The sequence below is a fragment of the Schistocerca cancellata genome, chromosome 12 (genome assembly GCF_023864275.1).
Source record: "Schistocerca cancellata isolate TAMUIC-IGC-003103 chromosome 12, iqSchCanc2.1, whole genome shotgun sequence".
Classification (NCBI taxonomy): Eukaryota; Metazoa; Arthropoda; class Insecta; order Orthoptera; family Acrididae; genus Schistocerca; species Schistocerca cancellata.
This window is the reverse complement of record NC_064637.1, coordinates 144,325,869-144,339,789: the sequence shown is the minus strand read 5'-3', so window position 1 is coordinate 144,339,789 and position 13,921 is coordinate 144,325,869. Positions and strand designations below refer to the sequence as shown.

At 40.1% G+C, this 13,921-nt stretch overlaps 1 protein-coding gene across 1 annotated transcript in view; it reads right to left on the bottom strand.

The window, feature by feature from the left end:
* The window catches only part of LOC126109739 (activin receptor type-2A), a 117,151-nt gene that overhangs the window by 31,257 nt on the left and 71,973 nt on the right, over positions 1–13,921 (bottom strand). Inside the window, exons 5-6 of the mRNA XM_049914794.1 lie at positions 5,667–5,825; positions 1,484–1,704 (exon numbers count right to left, since the gene is read on the bottom strand). Of these exons, the coding sequence (XP_049770751.1) occupies positions 1,484–1,704; positions 5,667–5,825 (380 nt within the window). The remainder of the gene's footprint in view (positions 1–1,483; positions 1,705–5,666; positions 5,826–13,921) is intronic.

The window sequence follows — 13,921 nt, the reverse complement described above, 5'->3', positions numbered from 1 at the left end:
CTAACGACCTGCTAATATAGCAGAAAACTGATGATGATGGTGGTGATGAATGGACGGGCCTGCACAGAGTCCTGACATGAATCCTACAGAACACCTTTGGGATGTTTTGGAATGCTGACTTCGTGCCAGGCCTCACAAACCGACATCGATGCCTCTCCTCAGTGCAGCACTCTGTGACGAATGGGCTGTCATTCCCCAAGAAACCTTCTAGTACTTGATTGAATGTAATGGATTGGCCTGCACAGAGTCCTGACATGAATCCTATAGAACACCTTTGGGATGTTTTGGAATACCGGCTTCATGCCAGGCCTCACCAACCGACATAAATGCCTCTCCTCAGTGCAGCACTCCGTGAAGAATGGGTTGTCATTCCCTAAGAAACCTTCCAGCACCTGACTGGATGTAGGCTTGCGAGAGTGGAAGCTCTCATCAAGGCTAAGGGTGGGCCAACAGCAGATTGAATTCCAGCATTACTGATGGAGGATGCCACAAACTTGTAAGCATTTTCACCCAGGTGTCCGGATACTTTTTATTACATAGTGCATTTCAACTGCATATGGAGCACAGGAAGAATGATGGCTTAAATGTCTCAGTGCACATTATAATTAGTCTGATATTGTATTCATAATCACCTCAGGAATTACACAGAGTGTCCCATGAGGAATGGTCAATTTTCACACATGTGATAGGAACTATCATTCGAAGCAAAGAAGTCTAGTGTACACGGGCTGTAAAATGCAAACCTTAAGGGCTATGAGCACTTACACATCTTCGATACTGTGAAACCAATCTGTTCTACTGCAAGCTCTTTGCTTTCCATATTTCCATATGGAACAAAACACGAAAAATTTCTACTCAATATGGGATCTAAAGTAAATACATTTAGTGCTGTAAGCACTTGTGTATCTTTGCTACTGGAGAAAACATCTCTTCTGCTTATAGCTCTTAAGGTATGCTGTTTGGAGCCCATGTTTATCAGATCTTTTTCCTTTGTATGATCATTCCTCCCATATCCACCCTGTATAGGGGCAGAAGAATATATCTATTGTCTTTTCTTAATACTGACTCCTAAAACTTTGTAAGCAAGCTTTCGCTGGATAACTGGGATCTACGTTCCAGCGTCAACCAATGAAGATTTTTCAGCATTTCTGTGATCCTCTTCTGTGAGTCAAACAAACCTATGACCATCTCCATTCCTATTCCTATCTGGTAAGGTTCTGACAAATGTGAGTAAAATTCTAATACGGGACACAAAAGTGGTTTGTAAGCAATCTCCTTTAAAGACCGGCTGTATTTTCCCTGTATCCTGCCAACAAACTGAAGTCTGCCTTACTTATGAATGAGCATATGTGACCGTTTCATTACTTAAGCCTACAAATTGTTGTACTCAGGTGTTTGCACGAGTTGGCTGGTTCAGACTGTGGCTCACTAACATTACAATCTACTTTTCCGAGTTCTGTGAACTTGCTGGAGAGCTGCTCACCTGGCCATGGATTCCGCAATGCGGCAGAGCTCCGGCCAAGTGACGAGGTTACTTTTGAGGTAGTCGCACAGTGAGCCCCTCTCGTGGAAGGCGGTGATCAGCCAGTACTCCGCCTGCAGGTTGTCTCCACGTTTCTCCACACCGACAAACTGCAGGATCGCCTCGTGAGAAATACGCGGCAGTCGGTATACCTCGTATTCTGCTGCCCACGATTCCTTGTCCTGCAATGCACAAAAGTAGGATGGGGTTTTTATATACGTTCCTTCACAGTACACTACTACTGAACTAAATGTTTACAAAATATTTTTTCCTTGCCTTTGTCTCTTGGAACGATGCCTCACCTTTCTGTACATATTACATTACATTCTGGTAGTCAAACTGTCAATGCCCGGAAAAAACATGTTCTATAAGGCGGTAGTAAGTAACTGAGCATAACGAGCTCCAGTAAGTGCCTATTTATTCTTTTTTGTACGAGTTAAGATTTGGTCGTAGACATCTGTAAAGGGAGATTTTGTTTTTGCAGTTCGATTTCTGCGTTTGTGATATTCCAAACTGCACTAATAAAAAAATTTAATACTAATACTGAATTTTATAGCAACCAATTTAATTTTGCAGCGGTGAAAGGGCTTATATGTGCAACAACGGAAACACCTGGCAACACAACTTTCTTATACATGTGATTCCATTTTCTCATTTTGAGAAGATTGAAGGACCAACCTGTTTTACTTGCTAAAAACATTCTAAAACCATCGTCTCATAAATATTTCTTTCCTTAAAACAATCAGTTCTGACAGACTTTACTGTCATCTTCAGGTCATAAAAAAATCTTTTTCTAATGAAATGTGCCCATTTTAAGCTGGCCTTCATGCCAAGTTGCCACGTGGATAAAAACAGCATGTTATAAAAGGTTTGTCATAACTAAAACATTTTACAACTTACACCTTGTGTACATGGCCATGTCCATACATATACCATTCACAGATGATTGTTACGCCACAAAAACACAGTATACAGTAACATATCTGTTTACATAGGTTGGACATATTCTAGACACTGAAAATCAACCTTAAATGGCGTGTAAGGTAGAACTGATGCCATAGCATGCGGTGGTTAATACGTCATTGTCAGGAATAAGATAACTGAATCTTTGGTATCCAGTCAGAATGTATAATAATAACAACCTTAATTGTCATGAATTTTCAGCAAATGGATGAAGTAGAAAAATTTGTTGAAGCCAGTATCAAGGTGACCAAATTAAGGAAGAGACTCTTGAGAATGAGTGCAGAGGACAGAGAATCGGCTTCACAACAAGAATACGCTGCTGGAATGTAATGAAAGAGCCATATGGTATGAAAAAGTTAGAGAACTTTCTGATCTCATTTTTTGGAAACTACAACTTCAATATTTAAGGTACGTAATCTTCAAACAGTTGATAGCTATATTCACCAGTTGTCTCTCAGAGAATGTTATGATGGTATCTTTGTGTTATGTTTAATATTTCCCACAAATGTGCTGCTGTGGGTATACAACAACATATTTCTACATAGGCTGCCACAATTTCAGAGGGATATTACATGCATGATGTCCCTGATAACGGTGCCAAGATTGTATGTACTTTCAAAATTCATTTTATAGGCAAATCATACATAAATAATGTACTCGCCAAGTATCGGGTAAACACGCTACCTATTGATATCCAGGTCCCCTTAAATGCTCTATCACTTCATGTACAGTCACTTGGTCAATTTTGCAATCGACTGAACAATATAGTAATCTGTCAAATAATGCAAAACAGTCAGAGGCAGAATGAGGTCACAATGCACATGTATTTGTGGTTATGTTGAACAAAAAGAGGTATGCAAATGAAAGTGGGTAAATGGAAAGAGGAATGAGAGACAAGAAATGAAGATAAGGTTTTAACATCCTATCAATGATAAGGTCATTTCAGATGGAACACAAGTTTTAGCTGGGAGAGGAAATTAGCCATGCTCTTTTCAGCGCTACTTGCCTCCAAACATTCACGAAAATTATGGAAGCTGGAACTGGATAGCAATGTGGGGGGATTCAAACCAACGTCCTCCCAAATGTGAGTCCATTGTTCCAAAGATGGCAACCCCCCAGACTTGGTTGAAAGATGAGCAAAGGCATAATATAATAGTGTACTCTCACCAGATGTCCAAACTGTACAGTTCAATTTTTTCTTTAGGTGAAAAATCTAGAAGTTTTGACTGTGTAAAAGCTGCACAATAACATCGTAAATAATTGAAGACCAGACAGTTGAAAAAGATAACAAGGACGACAAGTGAATTGAATGGATAGTGACTTGAAATCAGTTTATAATATGATGATAAAAAGTTAAAAAGGGTAATGGAGTGTAATTGAATAAAATCATGTGAAATGAAGCAAATTAGATTAAGAAATGAGACAGTAAAAGTAGTAGAAGAGCTGCTATTTGGGCAGAAAAATAGCTAATGATGCCTAAAGGAGAAAAGATATAAAATGGAGAATGATAATAGCAACAAAAGCGTTTCTGTGGGGGGTGGGGAAGAAGAAGAAGAAGAAGAAGAAGAAGAAATACCTGAACATCTAACATAAATCTGAGGGTTAGGAAGTCTTTTCTGGAGGTACAGAATGTAGCCTTGGATGAAAGTGAAACATGGATGATGCACAATACAGACAAGCAGAGACTTGACGCTTTTGAAATGTGGTGTTATGGAAGAATGCTGAATGCTGAAGATAAGATGGGTACATTTGATAACTAATAAGGAGAATTAAATGCCGCATATCCAGCCAAAGCCAAATCTGGACTAGTACAGCATTTCTACAATTCCTTGGAGAACCATACTTGTACAAGGCTGTTATTAAGATGAGGTCACCACTCCAAAAGGCATTTTAAGGCTACTGCCAGCTCTCACCTGAGGTGCAATCCGTGTATCCCTTCTGTCTACATCCAGTATACAGGGTGTTACAAAAAGGTATGGCCAAACTTTGAGGAAACATTCCTCACACACAAAGAAAGAAAATATGTTATGTGGACATGTGTCCGGAAACACTTACTTTCCACGTTAGAGCTCATTTTATTACTTCTCTTCAAATCACATTAATCATGGAATGGAAAGACACAGCAACAGAACGTACCAGCGTGACTTCAAACACGTTCAATGTTCAAAACGTCCTCTGTTAGCGAGGATACGTGCATCCACCCTCCGTCGCATGGAATTCCTGATGCGCTGATGCAGCCCTGGAGAATGGCGTATTGTATCACAGCCGTCCACAATACGAACACGAAGAGTCTCAACATTTGTTACCGGGGTTGCGTAGACAAGAGCTTTCAAATGCCCCCATAAATGAAAGTCAAGAGGGTTGAGGTCAGGAGAGCGTAGAAGCCATGGAATTGGTCCGCCTCTACCAATCCATCGGTCACCGAATCTGTTGTTGAGAAGCGTACGAACACTTCGATTGAAATGTGCAAGAGCTCCATCGTGCATGAACCACATGTTGTGTCGTACTTGTAAAGGCACATGTTCTGGCAGCACAGGTAGAGTATCCCGTATGAAATCATGGCAGTGAATCGAGGAAGTACAGTACATACTGACGAAACTAAAATGAACTCTAACATGGAATTAAGCGTTTCCCGACAAATGTTCACATAACATCTTTTCTTTATTTGTGTGTGAGGAATGTTTCCTGAAAGTTTGGCCGTACCTTTTTGTAACACCCTGTATATCGCATGGTCAAATGTACTGTCAACAGAGCAGTAACTGAGCTGAAATCTGGGAACCAGACTAGTGTTTACCTAAGAGGACTTGGAAAACCACATCCAAGTCGGCCAGCATACCAACCCTCATTGTTCATCCAGTTGGCAGATTCGATCTGGAGCTAATGCGCCTCCCTGAATCCTGGAAAGAGGTGCTTTAATGCACTCGACTATCCAGTTGTGTTATTGAAGAAGTATAGAATGAAATTGGGGAGAGGATAAATTTATGGTACTCGACTACAAGAAGAGATCAGTTGACACGACGCATGCTGAAGCATAAAGGTATTATCAGTTTGGTAACGTATGGAGTGTGTTCATATGTGGGAGGGGCAGAGAAATCATAGAGGCCGGGCTACAGTTAGCAGGTTCAGGGTGGGTGTAGAGTGCAGTAGATGTATTATGAGGCTGTCTCCAATAGCGGCTCACCTGAGGTGGGAAGATCTTGACAGCAACAGTTTCATTTTTGTACTGTGCCTTCCAGACAGCACCGAAGCGACCCCGTGCTTTGATCTCCAGCAACTGAATCGGACGAAAATCCAGAATTGGTGACAGTTGTGGCAGAGGATGGGGTTCTGCAATTGGCACCTGCAACATAATTTTAAATTAAAAGGCAATTTCACTAGAAACTTTGTGGCAATCCTATACATAGACGGTCATAACAAAATTAAAAATAAATCAACACACTGCACCCACCGTGCCTGAAAACACACACAATTAAAAGTATTATAACTCTACCAGTTCACTGCAAAGCGAAACCACCTGGTTGGCAAGTGCAAAGGGTAAACTTTCTGCAAAGTTAGAATAAGTGTGTAACGTGCCGGGACATGTCCTTATTTATTAGTGCCACTTAAGGTTCACGTCACAACCGGATGTACCAGTATTGAAACATTTCCTCACCCAGTAGATAGTGCGCAATGTTCTCGACCTACCTTGCTTTGCTTATTCAATATTGTCTTCCCGGCAGCTGCGTCTGTCTCACCCAAATCACACTGAAATTAAGAAGCCAGGATCCTAGGTTAAGTTTTCCAAAATCAAAAGTCAAGATCGTATTCATTGTTGAACATTTATGTCAACCACAGTGCGATTTATTTGTCATCACTCGCACACACAATATTCATGTGACCAGACCTCTTACACTTAATCGTCACATTAGGTACGTCAAAAAACTTAAAGTCTTTAACAAAGTTCACAATTACAATTACCGAAAAATTAACCAACTTGCCGCACTTTTGCTCCAAGAGAATCTGACCGAGAACTAACTGAGAACTGCACCAAGCTCGGACCTTATATAAACGAGTGCTTGAATATTTGACTATTTCTGTTAATATACTATAGTTTATAATTTCCCAGGGTTAAAATGATCCTTTCTAACTGGTTTTGAAGTTAACTATTGGGCTTTATTATTTAAATAACATGAGTGAGCTGTATCAATTTAAATACGTGGAACTAACTTATGCATCCGCCGTGGGAATTCCCGACTTATAACCACGGCAGCCCTTTTGAACAATAATTTTACATATTCAAATTTACTTAATTCTTAATTAATGCACTTAAAAAGTTGAGACTGGAGTTATTTTACGTAGAAAAATAAAGGTAGCAAAAGTATCGAAACAGATCTCAGAATTATTTGGTAGTTTGGTCACAATTGGCACTGAAAGTTATACAGGCTACAGATTTTAAGTCTTAATATCTATTTAACTAATAGACTTTAGGTTAATTTAAACACTTTGCTGGAATCAGTAAAATTTAGGCTTTCTTTTGGATGCAGTCTTACAGCTGAATTTGATCTATTAGCTCACTCGAATTTTACTAAAATATGTATTGCACAATATACGTCATTGTCCATAACTGTTAATAGTATGCATTTCCAATAAAACTGATTAGCTCATTACTTTCATAATAGACATTAGAATGTACTGAAATAATAGATTTTACCAGGGGAATTTTATTTAAACTATTTCTGAATTCTGTACTATGAGGCTGGCTGACGGCCACAGAATCTGTAGTCGGAATCTGAGTAATGAAAAAAAGTTCACTGCTTAACTAAGTTACTGAAGGAGTGTAAAACCAAAACAGGATAGCAGTGGGCAACCCTGCTTCGTTACAAGTGGATAAACTGTTGAGCAATGCAGTGTCGCAACTGGTCTCCAACAACAAGACATATTACCTCTCAGGAATTGACTTCTCGAAGCTACCAATAGACTGGTGTAGGTCAAGGTCCAAGGTTTGCACCTTGAAGCCATTTGTCCTGGTGGACCCTAGTTACCAAGCAACCGACAAAAAATAATTTTGGGATTTTGCGTGATGCTCTAGAGCCTTAAAAATAAAATGATGTACAGAAGGTTGTGTAGAGTAATAGTTAAGGTACAGTCCTCGCTTGGCGAAGGTTGTAGGTTTGAATCTCCTCAGGTGCATTATTTTGTTTTATTTATTTCATATTTTGTTTCTTAACCAATAGACTGGCATTTTCAATGTTTAAATGCTATGACAGATAAATAAAAATAATTAAATTCATATCCACAAAGATTCCAAGTTGGAAAAGAATTACAGGAAGAAAAATGAGAGCAAATGAAAAAGGTAAAACAGTGATTAAAAAGACATGATAAATGAAAAGAAATAAAAAAACTACATTTAAATGACTTAATGAATAAAAAATTGATCAAAGTTATTTTGATAAAGATTTAAAAAATAAAAGATTTCACGGCACGCGCGGTGATTCGAGCTGACAACCTTCTGCATGTGGGGACTGTACCTTAACACTACGCAACCATTCTGTATAATATTTCTTTTTTAAAACTCTACAGCATTACACGAAATTTTGAAATTGTTTTTCACTGATTACTTGCAAACTACGGCCACCAGGGGAATACATGCAGGGTGTGATACATGGTACTTTAACTTAAATCCCCTTGTAGATGGTTTCAAAAAGTCATTCTCACCACTGGGGACCTCTCCTTGTCGAAAAAGTAAATAACATATTCCAAAATTGCCAGCCGAGATGATTACAAGCATAATATTACGCTACATCATTATCCTAATAAATGGAAACAAGTAACTCATTATCGTCATCGTCAGTGGCAACTTGCTTTAAATTTTCAGAATTTTAAATTTGCGCACTACACAAAATGCAAGGAAGTACAGCCCTATGGCTACAATATCAATGACTCACAACTGAATTCAGTCAACTAGTATAAATACCTGGGTGCAAAAATTTGTAGGATTATGAAATGAAATGATCAGTATGCCCAGTCATAGCTGAAGTAGGTGGCAGACTTCAGTTCATTGGTAGGTTACAGGGAAAATGCCATCGGGCTCCAAAAGAAACTGCACTTGTGCAACCCAACCTCGAATACCAATACCAAATAGTGCTTGCACGGGATACTGAATTTGTATAAAGAAAGGCAGTACGAATTATCACAGGTTGAAACTCTGGGCCTTTGCCTTCCGCGAGCAAGTGCTCTACTGACTGAGCTACCCGATCACGACTCACGACCCATCCCCACAGCCTCAATTCTGCCACTACCTCAGGCTGTGAGTCATGGTCGGGCAGTTCAGTCGGTAGAGCACTTTCCCGCGAAAGCAAATGTCCCGAGTTCGAGCCTCGGTCCAACACACAGTTTTAATCTGCCGGGAAATTTCATATCAGCACACACACACTCTGCTGCAGAGTGAAAATCTCATTCTGATCACAGGTCGGTTTGACCCATGCAAGAGTGTCACTAAGATGCTGAAAAATTTATAATGGTGTGTGCTCGAAGACAAACACCTATCTCATGAAAGCCTGTTTATAAAGCTTCAAAACAAGTTTTAAGTGAAGAACCTAGAAATATAAACTATATGATCGAAACTATGCAGACACCTGTTAGTGCACATTAATATGGAGCATGTTTACCCTTCACCTTTACAGTGGCTTGAACTGTGCTGGTGACATTTCAATGAGGAGTCTAAATGTCTATGGAGGACTGGCAGCCCACTCTTCGTCACAAGCCGAAACCAAAAAAGGTAATGACGAACTCAGGGGTCTGGAACAAAGCTGACATTCTAACTCTTCCCAAAGGTTTTCAATCTGGTTCAGGTCCAAGCTTTGGCCACAAACCATTCCCTCACAGATGATGTTTAATGGCAGGGTGCACTGTTATACTGATACAAACAATCATCATCTCTGAACTGTTACTCCACAGTACGCAGCACACAATGCTGTTAAATGTGTTCGTATCCTTCTGCACTTGGCATTTTCTTAAGTGCAGTAAGAGGACCACACCCTAATCGTGAAAAATACCCTCATACCGTGACACCAGCTCCTCCGTACTTTACTGAAGGCACTAAAAGTAATGGCAGTACATACACTAGACTCTCGATAATCCGGCCCTCAGTAGTCTGGCTTCTTAGTAATCCAGCGCACATCCAAAAACACGTGCACAATGAATTGTGTGCAACAACGCTTAGTTAAACAATACTTTATATACTCTATTTGAAATTGTAACTTTCTATACAGTAACACAAAATTTTAGGTAAGTTAAATCGAGGTTTTTCGCAGAAAGCCATTGCTGATGAGTTCAATATTGGACGAGCAACTATTTATTACATCAAAAAGACAGATGACGTTATCCGACAGTACTCAACACAGATGGATAAAGAGTTGAGAAAATGGAAGGTTATGCAAAAGAGTGAGAATGAAAAACTGGAAGTAGCTGTTTACAGATGCTTCATACAACAACTCAGCAAAGGAATTCCAGTCAGTGGCCTGATTACAAAGGAAAAAGCAGCTGCATTTAACAAACAACTTGGTGGTAGAAACTTGTTTGCAGCGAGCAAAGGTTGGCTATCATACTGGGAAAAACAACATGGCATTCGGCAGCTGACAGTCACCAGGGAAAGTCGCTTACCTAACGATAAGTATAATAGAGGAAGAAGATTTAACTGCTGATGCCTTGCATAATGCTGATGAAACAGGACTCTTTCACAAGATGATTCCCTCAAAAACATTAGCTGCGAAGAATGAGAGGGAAGCTCGTGGTTACAAGCAACAGAAACAGCACGTAACATTAATGGCATGTTGTAATGCAAATGGGAGTCATAGCTACCACTTATGGTGACTGGAAAATCCCAACACCCACGTTGTTTTCAACACACTGACAAATACTCTACCAGTGCAGTATTGTGCTCAGAAGAAAGCCTGGACAGACAGATAAATATTCTCTTGGTCGTTCCATGAACATTTGTACCAGCAGTGAGAAAAGAGCTAAAGAATAAAAAGTTTCCACTGAAAGCTCCCAGTCATACTTCAGATGTTTCTCTAAGGTCCGATGGTATACATGTACAAGCACTCTTTCTCCCACCCAATGTGACAGCCCTAATTCAGCCTATGGACCAGGGAATTTTGAAATCAATTAAATGTCATTATCGACATTCACTTGTCGTCTCCTTGCTGAATGAAAGTGAAAACGACTATCGAGACTATGCTGACGCAATTACCGTATTTACTCGAATCTAAGCCGCACCTGAAAAATGAGACTCGAAATCAAGGAAAAAAAATTTTCCCGAATTTAAGCCGCACCTGAAATTTGAGACTCGAAATTCAAGGGGAGAGAAAAGTTTTACACCGTACCTCCAAATCGAAACAAAGTTGGTCCGTTGTAACATGAGACACAATTTAGGTCGAATGAATGACGATACAGCTACAGTAGTTTGGTTCGAGTCGTAAGCTTAGCAGTTAAGCTTCACCAGGTAGCCATTGCTATGTGTCAGGCGCTCCATCCATATTTATACGGGTACCCTTCCTTTTTCAAGTACTTTGTCTGGTTTGAATTGATTGCTTATTTTTCTTTGATCTGATATGTGATGTTCTCTTTGTTATAGGTGTTTACATCACTCTAAGCTCAAAATGCATTATTGTACTGTGTCATGCATTGTTTGGCGCATTCTGATAATGAGTGTTTACGACCTGTCACCGCTCGCGGCATGGTTTACTTTTGTGCGTGCTACTGCCGCTTACAATAAAAAAAAGAGAGGAATCATCTCATTAGCGAAACAATGGCAAGAGACTGCTATTTGTTGTTACTTACACTGCTGCTTTCTTTGATAATGATCAACAAGAACCAAATAATAGACTGCGTGTGATAGAAGATGTTGTGAAGAAGAGTTTAGCGACAATTTTTCTCCGTTTGAAAACCTTTGCAGGCGCCTCTTTAGTACATTACATCCTGCACAGAAATTATAGTCATCTTAGATTTAAAAATCTAGTCAGTTGTCATGCTTCATTTCTGACTGTATCACTATTCAGCGTAAGAATAATACGATTATAAACATGGCATGATACATATATTCTTCTGTGTTTGCTGTTGTCTCACTCTAGTTTCGTAGTTTATTAGGCAGACAGGATTTAAATAAGATAGCAGCAAACACGAAAGAATACATGACAAAATGTTTATATTCGTATTATTCTTATGGTGAAGAGAATACTGCATGTGATTCACAATTCATAAAAGTTCCTATTGGCAACCATCTCTTGTCACAGGTAGGAAAAAATTCAGAACGTAGAGTTGGCCATATTGACAAACATCCCAACAGTCTTGCCAGTCGGATTTTCATAGTACATTGAAAGGCTGCTACATTCGAAGATGAACAATACGGAATTTGTATTTTTATTTACTGACGCCGAGGTTTTGCGCCAGTATTTATCTTTGTGCCTGCAAAGCATGCCTGTGTAGCTCTACATATATTCAACGGCAGAATTGGCGGCACCTACCAACATTTTACAGAACTTCCACTTACTTTGCACTCGATTCTAAGCCGCAGGCGGTTTTTTGGATTACAAAAACCAGAAAAAAAGTGCGGCTTCGATTCGAGTAAATACGGTAACATACGCGATGATGTTTTTCAAGCAGCCAAAGCATAGGATAAAGTGGAAAGCGCTACCGTAATGAAGAGCTGGAGAAAATTGTGGACATCCATTGATGTCGAATTGGATCCAGTAGTGAGTGACAGCGATGTGCCAGTCAATTCGGAATTATCCATTACTTTGTACACTGACATTTTTCACAACCTTCCAGAAGGAGATGATGATGTTACTAAGTGGCTGAATGAGGAAAACTGTGATACGGACCAAACTTTAACAGATGAAGAAATAATCAAAAGTGTGTGAAAAAGTAATGATGAAAGTGATGAAGAAGAGGATACAGGAGGAGAGAGCATGAAGATTGCTCACACTGCTGATGCTGAAGCTTCCGAGGTCTTCCTGGAGTACATTATGCAACAACCAGATACGTGCAGTACTGATGTAATGCTTGTAAAGCAGCTGCAAGATAAAGCATGCCACCATCGCGTATCATCATTGTGACAGTTAAAAATGAGGGACATGTTTCATAGTGAGTGATATGACTGTACAGTATACACTCAAAGACTAAGTTTTCTTTGAAAATTAATGTTATTTTGGATTTAATAAAGTAAATCCTCTATGTTTTAAAATTGTATCCTTCAGTTTAATGAAGTACAGTACACTATATCCCCTATGTTTTCAAAATAAATAAAAAACAAAATAAATTTCAGACACTCAATCATCCGGCACTTCCACTAATCTGGCACCCATATGTGCCAGGAATGGCCGGATGAGTGAGAGTCTAATGTATTATCCAACGCATTCACCAAACACAAACTCCACTATCAGATTTCCACAGGGTATACCACGATTTATCACTCCAGATCGCTCGTTTACAGTCATCCACTGTACAGTGGAATCGCTCTTCATACCACCTCGAGCGTCGCATAACACTGCCTGCAGAAATGTGTGGCTTAAGAGGAGCTGCTCGACTACTGAATCTCGTTATTTTTAACTCCGTACACCCAGTCATCGAGATAACTCGTCAGCTGGGAGCACTCTGGAACTCGCGAGTGACTGCTTCCACTGGTTCCGCACGGTTTTTTATGACCACTCTCTGTAATGCTCAACGGTCCCTGTGTACCTGTACACGAGGTCTGTGCGGTCTCAATTTAGCTACAATCATTCCTTCTTGTTTCCACTGCACGATAACATCACCGACAGTCGACTTTGGCAGCTTTACGAGGGTCGCAGTGTCCCTGACGGATTCGTTACTCAGATGACATCCGAGGACTAGTCCACATTCAAAGTCACTACACTCTCCTGACTGATCCATTCTGTTGTTATTGCTTCTCTACTGACAACACAATTACTTCCTGCCTCCTTCTCTGCTGGCCGGTCCACCTCTCAAGACATCTAGTGGTCAGTTCCACATCATATAGGGGTGGTCGGTTAGTTTCAATAAGACAGTGTACTTCATATCTTTGGTATCCCTCCTGTACAGGCTGTGAAGACCAGATTTATCTACTTACTGCAAGTACAGAGATTCAATCATTCTTCCCTTGTTCTATACAAGGTGATTCTTATAAATGTTTAAAAACCTCACAAGCAAAACAGATGAAGCCGGGACATGTAATTTAACATAAGACACGTGGGGCGACAAATGTCCAGAAATATCCCAAAAGTGGGCGATGAGACCACAGCACGTGCAGCGGTTAACGCTATCTGTTCTTCACACCCGATCGTCCCTATCTGCGTCAGATATTCACGTCAATGTGGCTCTGTGCCTACGTGCATGACTTTAGTGCGTGGGGCTCAGGGTTCAAGTCTTGCATGCAGAGGGCAGTACATTTTTCATTGCATG